Below are 14,439 nucleotides of genomic sequence, written 5' to 3'. Positions count from 1 at the left end.
TTTGTCAATTATTACCAAAACATGAAAAATGTTTCTGTTTTAATGATGTGTTTACATAGATCGTTGTAGACACGGAACACACACGAAATGCATGTGTTCCAAATAACGATAAAGTATTTATAAAAGGTGTCATTTTGCTTGACTTCTCACTCTATACATCTCCAAGTTACTGACACGCAGGTAAACAGACTTGAGCAGAGAAAACTGTGCGGCAGTGTGGGATGTGATAGCAGGCTGCTGGCTGCTTGCTGCTTGCTGCTTATCGACACATTTACAGGACAAAAGACACTGACGGAGAGGTGCGAAGCGATTTAAGGTGGGACGGATCTACGAGTTTTTTCGTAGGCTCTGTTAATTATAGTGTTAAGGAGATTTAGAAATCAATGTGTGGTAGCTCTGGAAGCTACCCAAAGGAAAGGTGACTGTTAACCTTTCTACAGTTCAATTTATGCTAACTGGAGATAGTCAATTAAAGCTTTTAATGAGAAAAGGTATAGAACAAGAAATTATGCGAAAGGCAAAACATGATTGACAGAGCCCCAGACGCTAACACGTCAAAAAAGGAATATTCACAAAGTCAAGTACCAAAAGAAACATAAAGATTGCACACAAAATGTAATTTCGTTTTAATCCTATCTCGATGATTGTGGAATGGTTAGGATAACATTTATAACAACGTGTCAGTGAAGTCATTGCTGCACCCTTTGAATGCATTATGGGATTGACTCCATGGAAACAGGTGCTACAAACACCCCAAAACACTTGCGCCAATCGGTTAAATTAAACAGCATTGAGACTGATGTTAAAAAATTATAAACGTTCAAATAACATTTCTAATCGAGAAACTAATGACAGAAACGGGCTTGCTGTTGTGGTGGGGGCTGGGGGCACGTAGAAGAGCCGAGAGAGAGACTATGCCTCCCCCGGACCATGAGAGGGCAGCTGCCCTGGTTTGTATGGCATGGAGCATGGAAGCTCAACCCTATAGGGGCCCGAGGCCACTGCCAGGGGGCGCCCGGACGAGTAAGGAGCCCTGGACGTCAGCACTTCCGCCAGACAAAATACCAGGGACACTCGGGGTGCTTCCGGGTGCTCATGCGGCACTTCTACCACTCCAGGAAGTGCCGGAGGAAGCTCATCAGTGGGCACCTGGAGCACATCCAGGTGGGAATAAAGGGGGCCATCTTCCTCCAGTCGTCAGCCGGAGTTGGGTGGAAGAGGATGAAGCTCGGAGGTGAAGAGTTGAGGTGGTGAAGGCAGGACTTTTGAGAGGGTCAGACTTGAGGGTGCTTGGTGTTTAAGACACTGGGTTGTGTGCAAGACTTTATTCATTTGTGAATAGTGCAAATAAACAGTGTGCTTGAACCATCAGTGTCTGCCTGTCTGTGCTGCCGCTGATTCTCCACACTGTTTATATAAAAACTAGCCGTGTAAGCCCATGCTGTAAAAAACCAGGGGTCCTAGAAACTATTGAAATCATCCAAAAAAACTGAAATGTAGAGATATCAGGTAATTGAAAGGAACTCCTCTGGGCATCTCTCTCCTAGGAGGATTCGTTTTGTCAACAAGCTCGCATCGCTTGTGTATTACCGGCAGGAGGAAAAGTAACAGGGATACCGTTTTGCCGATCTTATTGGATAAGTGACTTTGTCTTTCTTCTGTGGTTTCGTATTTGCTGACGTGCTCCAGAGGCAGCCTTAGGAGTATGCGGGGCCTTGGGCGAGTGTCATATGCAGGGTGGAGAGCCATAAGTGTAGGCTATATACCGTACCACCACGCTCATGGGCTTGTCCACCTCTAATGCTGTACGCCTTATTATTGTTAAAAAACATGGTGCCTTACGTAGGTACCATTGGCCGTTTGATTACATTACGTATTGTAAGTGTTCTTATATTGGTTTAGTGGCCTTTAACCAACTTAATTAATGATTCAGAAACATTTTGCACACAAAATTAACAAACTAGATAACAGTCGTTTCTGTCGAACCCGCTGGAGTCGGCAAATTTATTTAATTACGGAGAACCAGAACACTTGTAATAAAACAAACACTTACCTAACAGCTGCTTTGACAGTCACAGTCACTTTTCTGGCTTTTCGCTGAGCAAAATCGTTGATAAGATCCTCGTAGTCCATAGTTGAGGCAAGTTCCTTTTCGATTGACAAAACAGCTAAACTGCACAGTCTGTTTTGCGACATTGTTGATCGTCGATAATTTTTGATAAGTTTCAACTTTGAAAAGCTTTTTTCCGCGCTCGCAACGGTCACAGGAATTAGAAGAAATCCACCATGTACCATATTTCAGTCTATAACGGATTTGAATGTCTTGCAGAGGTCCCGCATATTTGTATGATGAGCTGACTGTGACAAAAGAATCTCCTGTCGCGGGCCCCCATAGTCGCCACCCCCAAAGGCCGCCTCTGCGTGCTCGACTCGATTGTGTTATTAGTGGCTAAGCAGAGGTGGACCCCTTAGCCTGACTCCACCTCTCATTTCCAGGGCGGACAGACAGACACACTTCCACGTGCAGAAATTTATACATAAGATATGTATGACATAATTTACAAACACACAGAATGGAGGAAAATTATAGAAAACATCAGTCATGGCACAATACTGCAAAGACTAAAATTGTTAAGTTGAACTTTGGTAGGGCTAATTTTGAGCAGATGCGACAAAGTCTAAGTAGGATACACTGGGATAAGCTTTTAAGTGTGGAGACAGTCGAGGAGCAGTGGAACAGGTTTAAAAATTTCTTACATGTAATGCAGGACAGATACAGACCTAAATTTGGAATTAATAGGAAACGAAAAAAAACTCCACGGTGGATTAATAAAGATTTAAAAAAGAAGTTGCAAAGGAAAAAACTGCTTTATAAGGCAGATAAGACTAATGACTGCAAAGTGAATCGTAGAGCGTATGGGAACATGAGGGCAACCATTAAGAAGGATATCAGGGAGGCTAAAAGACAGTTGGAGAGGAATATAGCAGATATGGCGAAAGAAGACCGTAAGAGATTCTTACAGTGTTTTAGTAGTAAAAGAACAGTCAAGGAGGAGGTGAAGTGCATCAGAAATAGTAAAGGGGAATTAAAAAATACAAAAGGGAAATAGAAGAAGCTCTAAACTCGCATTTTTTTGAGGTGTTCACAAGTGAGCAAGTGGATAACCTCCCAGAGGTAACAGGGACTATTAAGGAGGTACTGAGGGATTTGGAAATTGTAGAGAGAGAAGTACTGCTCAGATTAAATAAGCTGAAATCAAACAAATCACCAGGACCAGATAATATTTATCCTCGAGTTCTTAAGGAGGCTAGTGAGTACAAATATAAACCCTTGACGCATATTTTTAGGAAGTCACTGCACACTGGAGAGATTCTGAAGGACTGGAAAATGACAAATATCATCCTGTTATATAAAAAGGGTGACAGGGCAGATCCAAGCAACTATAGGCCAGTAAGCTTAACATGTATCACAGGAAAATTAATGGAAAGAATTATTAAGGATAAGATCGAGCAACACCTGGCAAGGACAGGAGTTATTCTAAGCAGTCAGCATGGGTTCAGAAGAGGGAGGTCGTGTTTTACTAACATGCTGGAATTCTATGAGGAGGCAACAAAAGGATACGATCAAAGTGGAGCTTATGATATTATTTATCTGGACTTTCAGAAAGCATTTGATAAGGTGCCACATGAGAGGTTGGGCATCAAATTAAAAGAAGTGGAAGTTCAGGGTGATGTTTTTAGATGGGGGCAGAATTGGCTCAGACACAGGAAGCAGAGGATGATGGTGTGAGGAACCTCATCAGAATTGGCTGATGTTAAGAGTGGTGACCAGCAGGGGTCAGTGCTAGGGCCGCTGCTATTTTTTAATATATAGAAATGATTTAGATAGTAATATAAGTAAAAAACTGGTTAAGTTTGCAGATGATACCAAGATAGGTGGATTAGCAGATAATTTGGAATCCGTTATATCATTACAGAAGGACTTGGATAGCATACAGGCAGATTTGTGGCAGATGAAATTTAATGTCAGTAAATGTAAAGTATGACACATAGGAAGTAAAAATGTTAGGTTTGAATACACAATGGGTGGTCGGAAAATCGAGAGTCCACCTTATGAGAAGGATTTAGGAGTCATAGTGGACTCTAAGCTATCGACTTCCAGACAGTGTTCAGAAGCCATTAAGAAGGCTAACAGAGTGTCAGGTTATATAGCGCCTTGATGTGTGGAGTACAAGTCACAGGAGGTTCTGCTCAAGCTTTATAACACACTGGTGAGGCCTCATCTGGAGTCCTGTGTGCAGTTTTGCTCTCCAAGCTACAAAAAGGACATAGCAGTGCTGGAAAAGGTCCAGAGAAGAGCGACTGGGCCAGTTAGAGGACTACAGGGGATGAGTTATGAAGAAAGATTAAAAGAGCTGAGCCTTTACAGTTTAAGCAAAAGAAGATTAAGAGGTGACATGATTGAAGTGTTTAAAATTATGAAAGGAATTAGTGCAGTGGATCGAGACTGTAATTTTAAAATGAGTTCATCAAGAACACAGGGACACAGTTGGAAACTTGTGAAGGGTAAATTTTGCACAAACATTAGGAAGTTTTTCTTTACACAAAGAATGATAGACACTTGCAATAAGCGACCAAGTAGTATGGTAGACAGTAAGACGTTAGGGTCTTTCAAAACCTGACTTGATATTTTCTTGGAAGAAATAAGTGGATAGTACTGGCGAGCTTTGTTGGGCTGAATGGCCTGTTCTCGTCTAGAGTGTCCTAATGTTCTATTCTAATACAAAAGTGACTCTGGAGGTGATGAGTGGACTCCTTCTAGTACTGTGAGGTGGGCAGGGGGCTGTGCAATTCTTGCCCTCCATTTTCCAGCACCATGATAAGCACAAACATACTAAACTGCATGACTTCATTTCACTTACAGGTCTGTCCAACTCCGGGCCTGCAGGGCCGCAGGGGCTGCAGGTTTTCATTCTAACCCATTCTAATCCTAATCAGTAATCAGTTTTCACTGCTAATTAACTCCTTTTCCCTTCATTTTAATAGCCCTGTTTTTAAGGATTCAGTGCTCTGATTTGATTCACTTCTTCATTAAATGGCAGCCAAACAGCAATGAGACGTAAAACGAGCCGACAGATGACCAGCTAAACTGGGATTTCAAACTCCATCCACTTTCTTAACGAGAATCCAATTCTAGCTGTTAATTAAACCTGTTATTTAATCCCAACACTTATTGCTGCTCTCATTCTGCCACAGCAGACATTTACAAAACAGTTTGAATTTCTATTTCTCCTAAGAACATTGTCAAAATGTTTTGGTGACCTGAGCAGATCGGTCTTACTGAGACCTTCACCTTTCTTTATTTTCAGATACTGTGGTGAGCTGCTCATTTTGTGTCTCATAATTGTTTGCCTGCAGATTAAGGAAAAATAAATAACTTAGGGGTCTGAGTTAAGTTAATTAAAACTAAGACCAAAGAAGTTAATTAGCAGTAAAAAATGGTCACTAATTATGAAGATGATTAGAATGAAAACCTGCAGCCACTGCGGCCCTCCAGGAATGGATTTGGACACCGTTGGCTTAATAGAAATCACAGATTATGAGAGGAGCCCATTGAGGTGACAGAGAAACATAAGATTAGGTGGGTGATGTGGGAGGGCAGCCTACCCTGTGATACCCAAAAAAAGTCCCACTTAGCGAGGCTCAAAGAGTGAGGTGTCTGTTTTTAGTGAGGTCTTTTTATTTTGTAATTCTTACTTTCTCAGTCATACTCAATCTTGGAATCCTTTTATTGTGTGCCTCTAGGTGGCGCCATGCAAATGGATTTTGATTACTGCTGTTGTCTTTGTTTCCATTTCCATTTCTTTGTTTAGCAGATGCTTTTATTCAGAGCGACTAAAAAAAAAGAGGTCAACATAATCGAGTAACGTCAGTCAGGGGACCGATTTGAAAGGGTCTAGCAGGGTTACGGTACAAGCTATAAAAATAGCATAACAAAAAAATATCAACTAACATTATGACAGAAATCCACAGAGTGCATACATTCCTTAGTAATATGACAGGCATTCATAGAACAGGAGGGTCTTCAATTGATAGATAGATAGATAGATAGATAGATAGATAGATAGATAGATAGATAGATAGATAGATAGATAGATAGATAGATAGATAGATAGATAGATAGATAGATAGATAGATACTTTATTAATCCCAATGGGAAATTCACATTCTTCACTGGTGAGGAAGGCAGGCTCTATTGTTGGCATGGAGCTGGACAGTTTAACATCTGTGACAGAGCGAAGGGCGCTCAGCAGGCTCCTATCAATTATGGAGAATCCACTGCATCCACTAAACAGGATCATCTCCAGACAGAAGAGCAGCTTCAGCGACAGACTGCTGTCACTGTCCTGCTCCACCGACAGACTGAGAAGATCATTCCTCCCCCAAACTATGTGACTCTTTAATTCCACCAGGGGGGGTAAACGTTAATATTTAACATTATACATAGTTATTGTCTGTTTTTTTCACCTGTATTATTATCATTCTTTAATTTAATATTATTTATTGTATCAGTATGCTGCTGCTGAAGAATGTGAATTTCCCATTGGGATTAATAAAGTATCTATCTATCTATCTATCTATCTATCTATCTATCTATCTATCTATCTATCTATCTATCTATCTATCTATCTATCTATCTATCTATCTATCTATCTATCTATCTATCTATCTATCTATCTATCTATCTATTTGCTCCTTAAACTCATTGAGGGAGTCAACAGTTTAGATGGTGGGCAGCTCATTCCACCAACTACAAGGCTGTAGATGATAAGAGTCTGGATTGAGACCCGATACCATGAGAGGTGGCATCACAAGATGCTGCCCACTGGCAGACCTGAGTGTGCAAGATGGAGTGTGCAGAGGAACCCACAAATGTCTCCGTATCCACAGGTGCTGACCCACTGACTACCTTGTAGGCCAGCATCAAGGATTTGAACTCAATATGTGCGGCTACAGGGACTTGAAGTGAAGCGGGACACGTGCCGTCTTACAAGATGGGCCACTGCATATCGCACCATCAGAAGCAGGGTTGCCAGGTCCCTAAAAAATGTATGGCCCCAGGACAGCTTAATAATAGTGAATTTGCCCAAAAAAACGTAGCCTAATGCTTGAAGTGTACAAAATGACACTGTGACCGATGGCCAGTGCCCATGCCTGGCCGGGATGCCCCTTCACCACATCTGCCAGGGGGACAAGGGTAGGAAGCCCAGTATCTCCCCCTGGATGCTAGATGGCAGCCTCCTTGGGTTGCAGTGGTGCCTCGGACTCCCCCAGGGCTTCATGGGAGTTGGAGTTCTGTGCAGATCTGTGGGGTTCGACAGGCGCCACCAGGGGGTGCTGCAACAGGAGCGGCTGGCCCCTTTTGGGCACTGGTTTCGCCACACCCGGAAGTGCAGCCGGATGTCACCAATCAAGCACCTGGAGCACACCCAATAAAAGGGAGCCAGCGACCACCACTCAACGGCCAGAGTCGGGAGGTAGAGGACGAGGTTGCCAGGGAGGAGTGGCGGAGGAAGAGAAAGTGCTTGGTTTGGTGTACTGTACTGTGCTTGGGACTGTGTTGCGGCTGGAGGGATTATGGGGAAGATGTGCCCTCCAGCTGAAGAAAAATAAATAGTTTATTTTATTTTACCTGTGCCTCCGTGTCAATCTGTGTCGGGTCGGGCGCTATATAGTGTCAGAGCTAGAGGGACAGGTACATGCCATCAAATCCCGATATCCCCCAGAGATATTTCAAAGTAACAGAATGGGTATATACTGTACCATCACACAGCAGAGATTTTACTACGGAAACGAACATTTATTGGGGTGGAGTGGTGGCTCTGAGGCTAAGGATCTGTGCTGGTATCCAGAAGGCTGCCGGTTCGAATCCCCGTCACTGCCAAAAGAGATCCTACTCTGCTGGGCCCTTGAGCAAGGCCCTTAACTTTCAATTGCTCCAGGGGCGCTGTACAATGGCTGACCCCAAGGGGTATGTGAAAACTAACAAATTCCTAATATGAGAAATTGTATAAGGTGAAATAAAGAACAAAAACACACATATATATATATATATATATATATATATATATATATATATATATATATATATATATATACAAGTGTGACTAACAGGGGACAAACATTAGATGCCAAATTGATGAAACATCACCTAAAATACCATATTGCTTTCAAAAAAGTAGCACAAAAATGCCACCAGTAACAGTCCATTTTTTCTCAGGCACGATGATCACAAATAACCAAACTGGCAGAGAAAACCATGGACCTGGCAACACTGATCAGAAGTGACTTGATGGCACATGTACAGTGGGTACGGAAAGTATTCAGACCCCCTTCAATTTTTCACTCTTTGTCATATTGCAGCCATTTGCTAAAATCCACACATACCGCTTAGAATTAAGGCCAAAAAGTTTTATCTTGGTCTCATCAGACCAGATAATCTTATTTCTCACCATCTCAGAGTCCTTCAGGTGTCTTTTAGCAAACTCCATGCGGGCTGTCATGTGTCTTGCACTGAGGTATGTGTGGAGACAACCAGGCACTGCTCATCACTTGTCCAATACAGTCCCCACAGTGAAGCATGGCGGTGGCAGCATCATGCTGTGGGGGTGTTTTTCAGCTGCAGGGACAGGACGACTGGTTGCAACCGAGGGAAAGATGAATGCGGCCAAGTACAGGGATATCCTGGACAAAAACCTTCTCCAGAGTGCTAAGGACCTCAGACTGGGCCGAAGGTTTACCTTCCAACAAGACAATGACCCTAAGCACACAGCTAAAATAACGAAGGAGTGGCTTCACAACAACTCTGTGACTGTTCTTGAATGGCCCAGCCAGAGCCCTGACTTAAATCCAATTGAGCATCTCTGGAGAGACCTAAAAATGGCTGTCCACCAACGTTTACCATCCAACCTGACAGAACTGGAGAGGATCTGCAAGGAGGAATGGCAGAGGATCCCCAAATCCAGGTGTGAAAAACTTGTTGCATCTTTCCCAAGAAGACTGATGGCTGTATTAGCTCAAAAGGGCGCTTCTACTAAATACTGAGGAAAGGGTCTGAATACTTAGGACCATGTGATATTTCAGTTTTTCTTTTTTAATAAATCTGCAACAATTTCAAAAATGATTTTTTTTCTCTGTCAATATGGGGTGCTGTGTGTACATTAATGAGGGAAAAAATTAATTTAAATGATTTTAGCAAATGGCTGCAATATGACAAAGAGTGAAAAATTGAAGGGGGTCTGAATACTTTCCGTACCCACTGTATGTTCTTCTATTAGTAGTGAGTTGCACTAATCCAGATGTGACAATACCATAGCCTGGACCACCAGCAGCCACACCACCTGCACTTCAGAAGAGGTCACCCACCTGAAGCTAAGCCTGTTCAGGCCCGGCCAGGACTTGGAATGCTTGGGTTGCTTGCTGGAAGAGGTGTTGGTGAGGCCAGCAGGGGGCGCTTACCATGTGGTCTGTGTGTGTGGATTCCAATGCCATAGTGCAGTGACTGGGGACACTGGGCTGTAAAAATGGCAAAATTCATTGGATGAGATGTAAAACCAAAGTCCAGAGCCTATGTGGTCAAACAGATCTCTGGGCCTCCTTCATGTATCCCGATGTTCTGGATAAGCTGCCTGACTTGGCCTTGTCATTCTGGCCCCCTAATCATCCCTTGTCTTTGATTGGCTATCTCTCACCCCTTAACAGCTAATGTGTGGTGAGCGTATGGGCACAAAAATGGCTGACGTTGCATCATGCAGGTGGATGCTGCATATTAATGATGATTAACTCTTAGGGGGATGAATATTTTTCCCAAAAAACTCTGTTTTCTTAAAAACACACAAAGCAATGGTTTCACACATAAACATAAAGCGTTTGTCACTGTGTGCTGTGCCTACTGTTGCCACCTATTTGCGGTTTCAGGGGCAGCTTAACGGCCGGCTGGAATGTGCGGCGAGCCAGCTACCTGGCTGTCTTCATGCGGTGGGTATCAGTGGCACTGCAAAGCAATCTTGTTTACACCTCTTGTCATTGTAAGTGGTGGTCCTCCCAGGCGAAAATTGCCATAAGCGCATCAGCTAGACAAACGTGTTCAGCACCACGATCAGCCAGGGACCGTTCAGCTGATATCAGTACCTCATTTTCGATCTTCATCTCCAGATCACTTGCATCAAAATCAGAGTCTGACAAGTCCGATTCAGCATTAATGCACAAAACATCGTCCACGTGGTATTTTGTTTTGTGCATTTGCCTTGATCTCTCACTGGATGTTGATGCTTTTTAGAGGCTGTTTGCTCTTCGCTACTCATGGACGTGCAGGGAATCAAGGTCATGGCAGCAAAGCTAACGTTCCTTCTAGCAAAGAGAGTCAAACTAAAATGTAAAGGTGAGTTTTGTTGCTGTTTACAGCTGATTACCGTCCTCTATCTCTGAATTTGGACAAAAGTCGACCTCAGCCCTGAAAGAGTTAAAGTGACTTCCCACACACTATGAAAAGCACTATATAAATGTAAAGAATTATTATTCATTTTATTATTTAAATTGTGCTGCATAATCAGTCAGATAAGGTCTGTTATACCGAGTGAATCTCCAAGAATGACAGACAGTCGCAATGTGGCCAAAGAAAGATGGCTGATCATCAATCACCACCCCAAGGCTGCGTTCTGACTGTCCAGAGATGGGCAGTGGAACAGACCGTCTGTCTGGGAAAACAAGAAGCTCACAAGGTGCCAGTTTCACCTTTAGATGGCGCTCCTTCATAAAGGTTGCAGTATCAGTAAGAGATGCAGAGACGTTACCCGATACCACATCACCGTCCGGAGGGAATGGCGGCTACAGCTGTGTGTCATCAGCATAGCACTGCTTTAGGAACCATGGGATTGGATGATGGGATCCAGTGAAGTGGTGTAAAGATAAGAGTAGAAGACCCAGAATTGATCTTTAAGGGGGCACCCTTGTGCACGTCTGAGGCACCTCTGACATCTTTCTTCACCAGGATACATGGTGGGATCTGCCCGAGAAGAAAGACTCAAACTATCTGAGAGCAGCCTTGCAAAGGACATAAATGAGCTTCATAAAATATGAAACACAAGCGATACTCACAGATCACACGCAGAGTCATCATGGCCATCGCAGAGTCTGGAAAGTTCAACAAGAAGAAGCCAGGAATCTCTGCAAGAAACACCGACAGCAGAGCAGGGGTATCAATGAAGATGCAGCACTTCAGTGGTCTCTTTAGACAATTCATTCATTTATCCATCCACCCATCCATAATCCAACCCTCAATATCCTAACACAGGGTCACGGGGGTCTGCTGGAGCCAATCCATTCATTTACCTTAAGTTTAATAAAGCAGCAGATGATGACACACAGCAGCAGAGGGCAGTGGTCCACCCTGCAGTGACTTTTTAATTTTGGATGCTTAAGCATGAGTTTGTGTTTCCTGTCATGTCTCCGCAGTACAATGAAATTCTTATTTGTGCATCTACTTGGAACTTTGACAGTCATACAACATCGACGAGAGACGATAAAAAGTGGAAGCAGGTATTCAGAAAGTCCCCTGCTGTTTTAACACACTTTGTAATATTAAAGATGTGTCCTAATATCATTTACATTCATTTTTTCCGTATCTGTCAGCACTCAATATGCCAGAATGTCAAAGCTAAAACAGGATTTTAGGAATTTCTGAACCCTGAGATTCCCCATTGTCAGGCGGATTTAGATCATTTGCTTTGGCTCCATTGCATCCCATTCAATTGATCGTTGTTGAGATGTTTGCAGTCTGGCTGTGGTCAACTCAGTTTATAGGAAAGGCAAACCACTTTCTATAGATGGTCCCACAACTGAGCAAAAACCAAGTCACGAGTTTGAAGATTTTCCTGCAGAGCTCATTGAGAGGGGATCATGTCAAAGCACACAGGTGGGGAAGGCTGCAACACTGAAGACCCCCAAGAGCACAATGGCCTCCATAATTCTGAAACGGAAGAAGTTTGGGGCAACCACAACTCTTCCTTGAGCTGGCGAACTCACCTAGAGGAGATACCAAGGTGTTCCCAGGCCAGCTGGGAGATATAGTGTCTCTAACATGTCCTGGGTCTGCCCAGAGATCTCCTCCCTGATGAACATTTCCAGAACACCTCACAGGGGAGATATGGTAATCAACTGCCCAAACCACCTCAACTGGCTCCTTCTGGAGTGGAGATGCAGCTGCACTACTTTGAGCTCCTCCTGAATGTCTACACTTCTTACTCAGTCTCTAAGGCTGAGCCCAGAGACCCTGTGAAGGAGCTTGCTTCCTCTGTTTGTGTCCGTGATCAAGTTCTTCCTGTCACTACCCAAGGCTGATGGCCATTGGTGAGGGTAGAGACGCAGATTGACCTGTAAATCGAGAGCTTTGCCTTTCTGCTCAGTTCTCTCTTCACCATGATTGACCAGTACAACAACTGCATAACTGCTCACCACAAGACCCCAAGATATTTAAACTCCTCCACTTGAGGTATCCCAAACCTGGTGAAGGTACCCCACCATTTTCTACCCTGATAACTACTGTTTGATCTCAGACTTAGAGGTACTGATCCTCATGCTAGTCGTTTTACGCTCAACCACAAACCGGCCCAGTGTGTGTGTCACAAGGTCACCTCATGATGAAGCCAGTAAAACCACATCATCTGCAAAAAGCACCGAAATGGACCCTTTCCATCCATTGGGTACCCTTAGAAATATCGTTATGAACCACCAGGTGGCCGCCTTATCCCAACATAGAAAAGCATGGGTCACAAGTTCAAGGCACACACTGTGTTTTTTTATTTTCTTTTTTTACCTCGTGGGAAACGCTTTCTCCCATTTTCCACAAGTACAGCACAGTCTCACAAGCACAATGAACCAAAACAATACTTTCTTTCTTTCTTTCTCTTTCTTTCTTTCTTTCTTTGGCGGCACCCGCAGATCCCAACAGGGCTGAACCAAACTCCAACTCCCATGAAGCCCTGCGGGAGTCCGAGACACCGCTGCAACCCAGGGGACCTGCCATCTAGCAACCTAGGGGAGGTACCACTCTGGCCACACTTACTTCCCTGGTCCTTCCAGCATGGAGGTGTCCCAGTTGCACTCTGCTCTGTCCATAAAAAGTATGAGCCGAATTAATGACAGAACAGCTGTGATGAAACCTCACAACCATCAGAAATGAGTCTGACTTACTGCCAGAAATGCCAACTCTGGCGCTTTTAAATAGCGGACCACCTCTAACATCAAGATCAAGACAACTTCCATAGAGGTTTCAGATGGCTTTAAACATTCAGTACCTCAAATTGGGTGAAGCTGGCATCAAAATGATGAGATGAAATGGAAGAGCAGGGTGAGACGGTCCACCACTACCAAAAGCACAGGCTTGCCAATTGGACACAAGACTTTAGCTCTCTAAATGCACTCCCCACCTAGCCCCCACCCCTCCATAATGTGCCATATTTACCCTGTGGTGAGACGGTGGTGCCCACATGCCACATCAATGAAGAAGCAGTTTGTTGTTGAGTTGGTGAATCTCAGGCAGATGAAAAAGCATAACCTTCTCTAAGTCTTGACAATGAAGATGCCTCTGCCCACCAGTCCACTCTTGTTCTGAGCCCCCCAAAGCCGTATTCCTTATCAGTAGTGCACACTTACCGAGTCCAAAGAGCGTTGAGTCTCGTCTTCGCTGTTCGCGCTCACGTTCACCTCTCATGCGGTGCTGCGTTGCTCACCTTTGTGTCTTTATCTTTCATCAACCACACGCTTCTCAGATTGTGCAACTGGAAAGTTCTCATCGCTTTTGAGGAGCTCCTGTGGTTTTTCTTAAAATTCTCACCTCACCACAAACACTTTCAACTTGTTTTGCAGAGTTTGCTCTGCTTTGTTGGAGCTTGGAGACCCTCGAGACCTGCAGTGTCTTCACACAGGTACCCTCGAGAATGATCTGGGCGCCAGGTGGCCCATCTGGACGGAGCCTTTCACCCATCACCTGTGGGTTCCTTGCCCAAATGTTTTTGATTGTATTCTTCTATTCTCTTCCATGACTGCTACACATATGACCATCCATCGTCACCACCTTCTTAGTGTTGGTCACAGTGGCTTGCAGTGAGAGAACATCATAGCCGCACATACACTCGCAAGAGATAGTAAATGAAGACTTTGGAATGACCTGGTTTTCTAATAAAATGTTGTCTGTTCTTCAACTAGGTCACAATTCGAGACAAACACAATCTGACCAAAGCATAAAACAAACACACAGTTGGGCATTTCATGTCTTTATTCAGCACATTCAGACAATGCACTTCAGAACAGGTCATCCACCTGAAGCTAGGTGTGTTCAGGCCTGGCCAATACTTGGATGGGACACCATCCAGGACAGTG

The 14,439-nt window shown here is 43.8% G+C and overlaps 1 protein-coding gene across 1 annotated transcript in view; it reads right to left on the bottom strand.

The window, feature by feature from the left end:
* The window catches only part of LOC114641176 (uncharacterized), a 29,508-nt gene extending 15,737 nt beyond the window's left edge, over positions 1-13,771 (bottom strand). The window contains exons 1-2 of the mRNA XM_051926720.1: positions 13,714-13,771; positions 11,158-11,226 (exon numbers count right to left, since the gene is read on the bottom strand). Of these exons, the coding sequence (XP_051782680.1) occupies positions 11,158-11,226; positions 13,714-13,771 (127 nt within the window). The remainder of the gene's footprint in view (positions 1-11,157; positions 11,227-13,713) is intronic.
* Positions 13,772-14,439: the final 668 nt, after the last annotated feature.

This window comes from Erpetoichthys calabaricus, chromosome 4 (genome assembly GCF_900747795.2).
Source record: "Erpetoichthys calabaricus chromosome 4, fErpCal1.3, whole genome shotgun sequence".
Lineage (NCBI taxonomy): Eukaryota > Metazoa > Chordata > Cladistia > Polypteriformes > Polypteridae > Erpetoichthys > Erpetoichthys calabaricus.
This window is presented reverse-complemented; position numbering and strand designations above follow the sequence as displayed.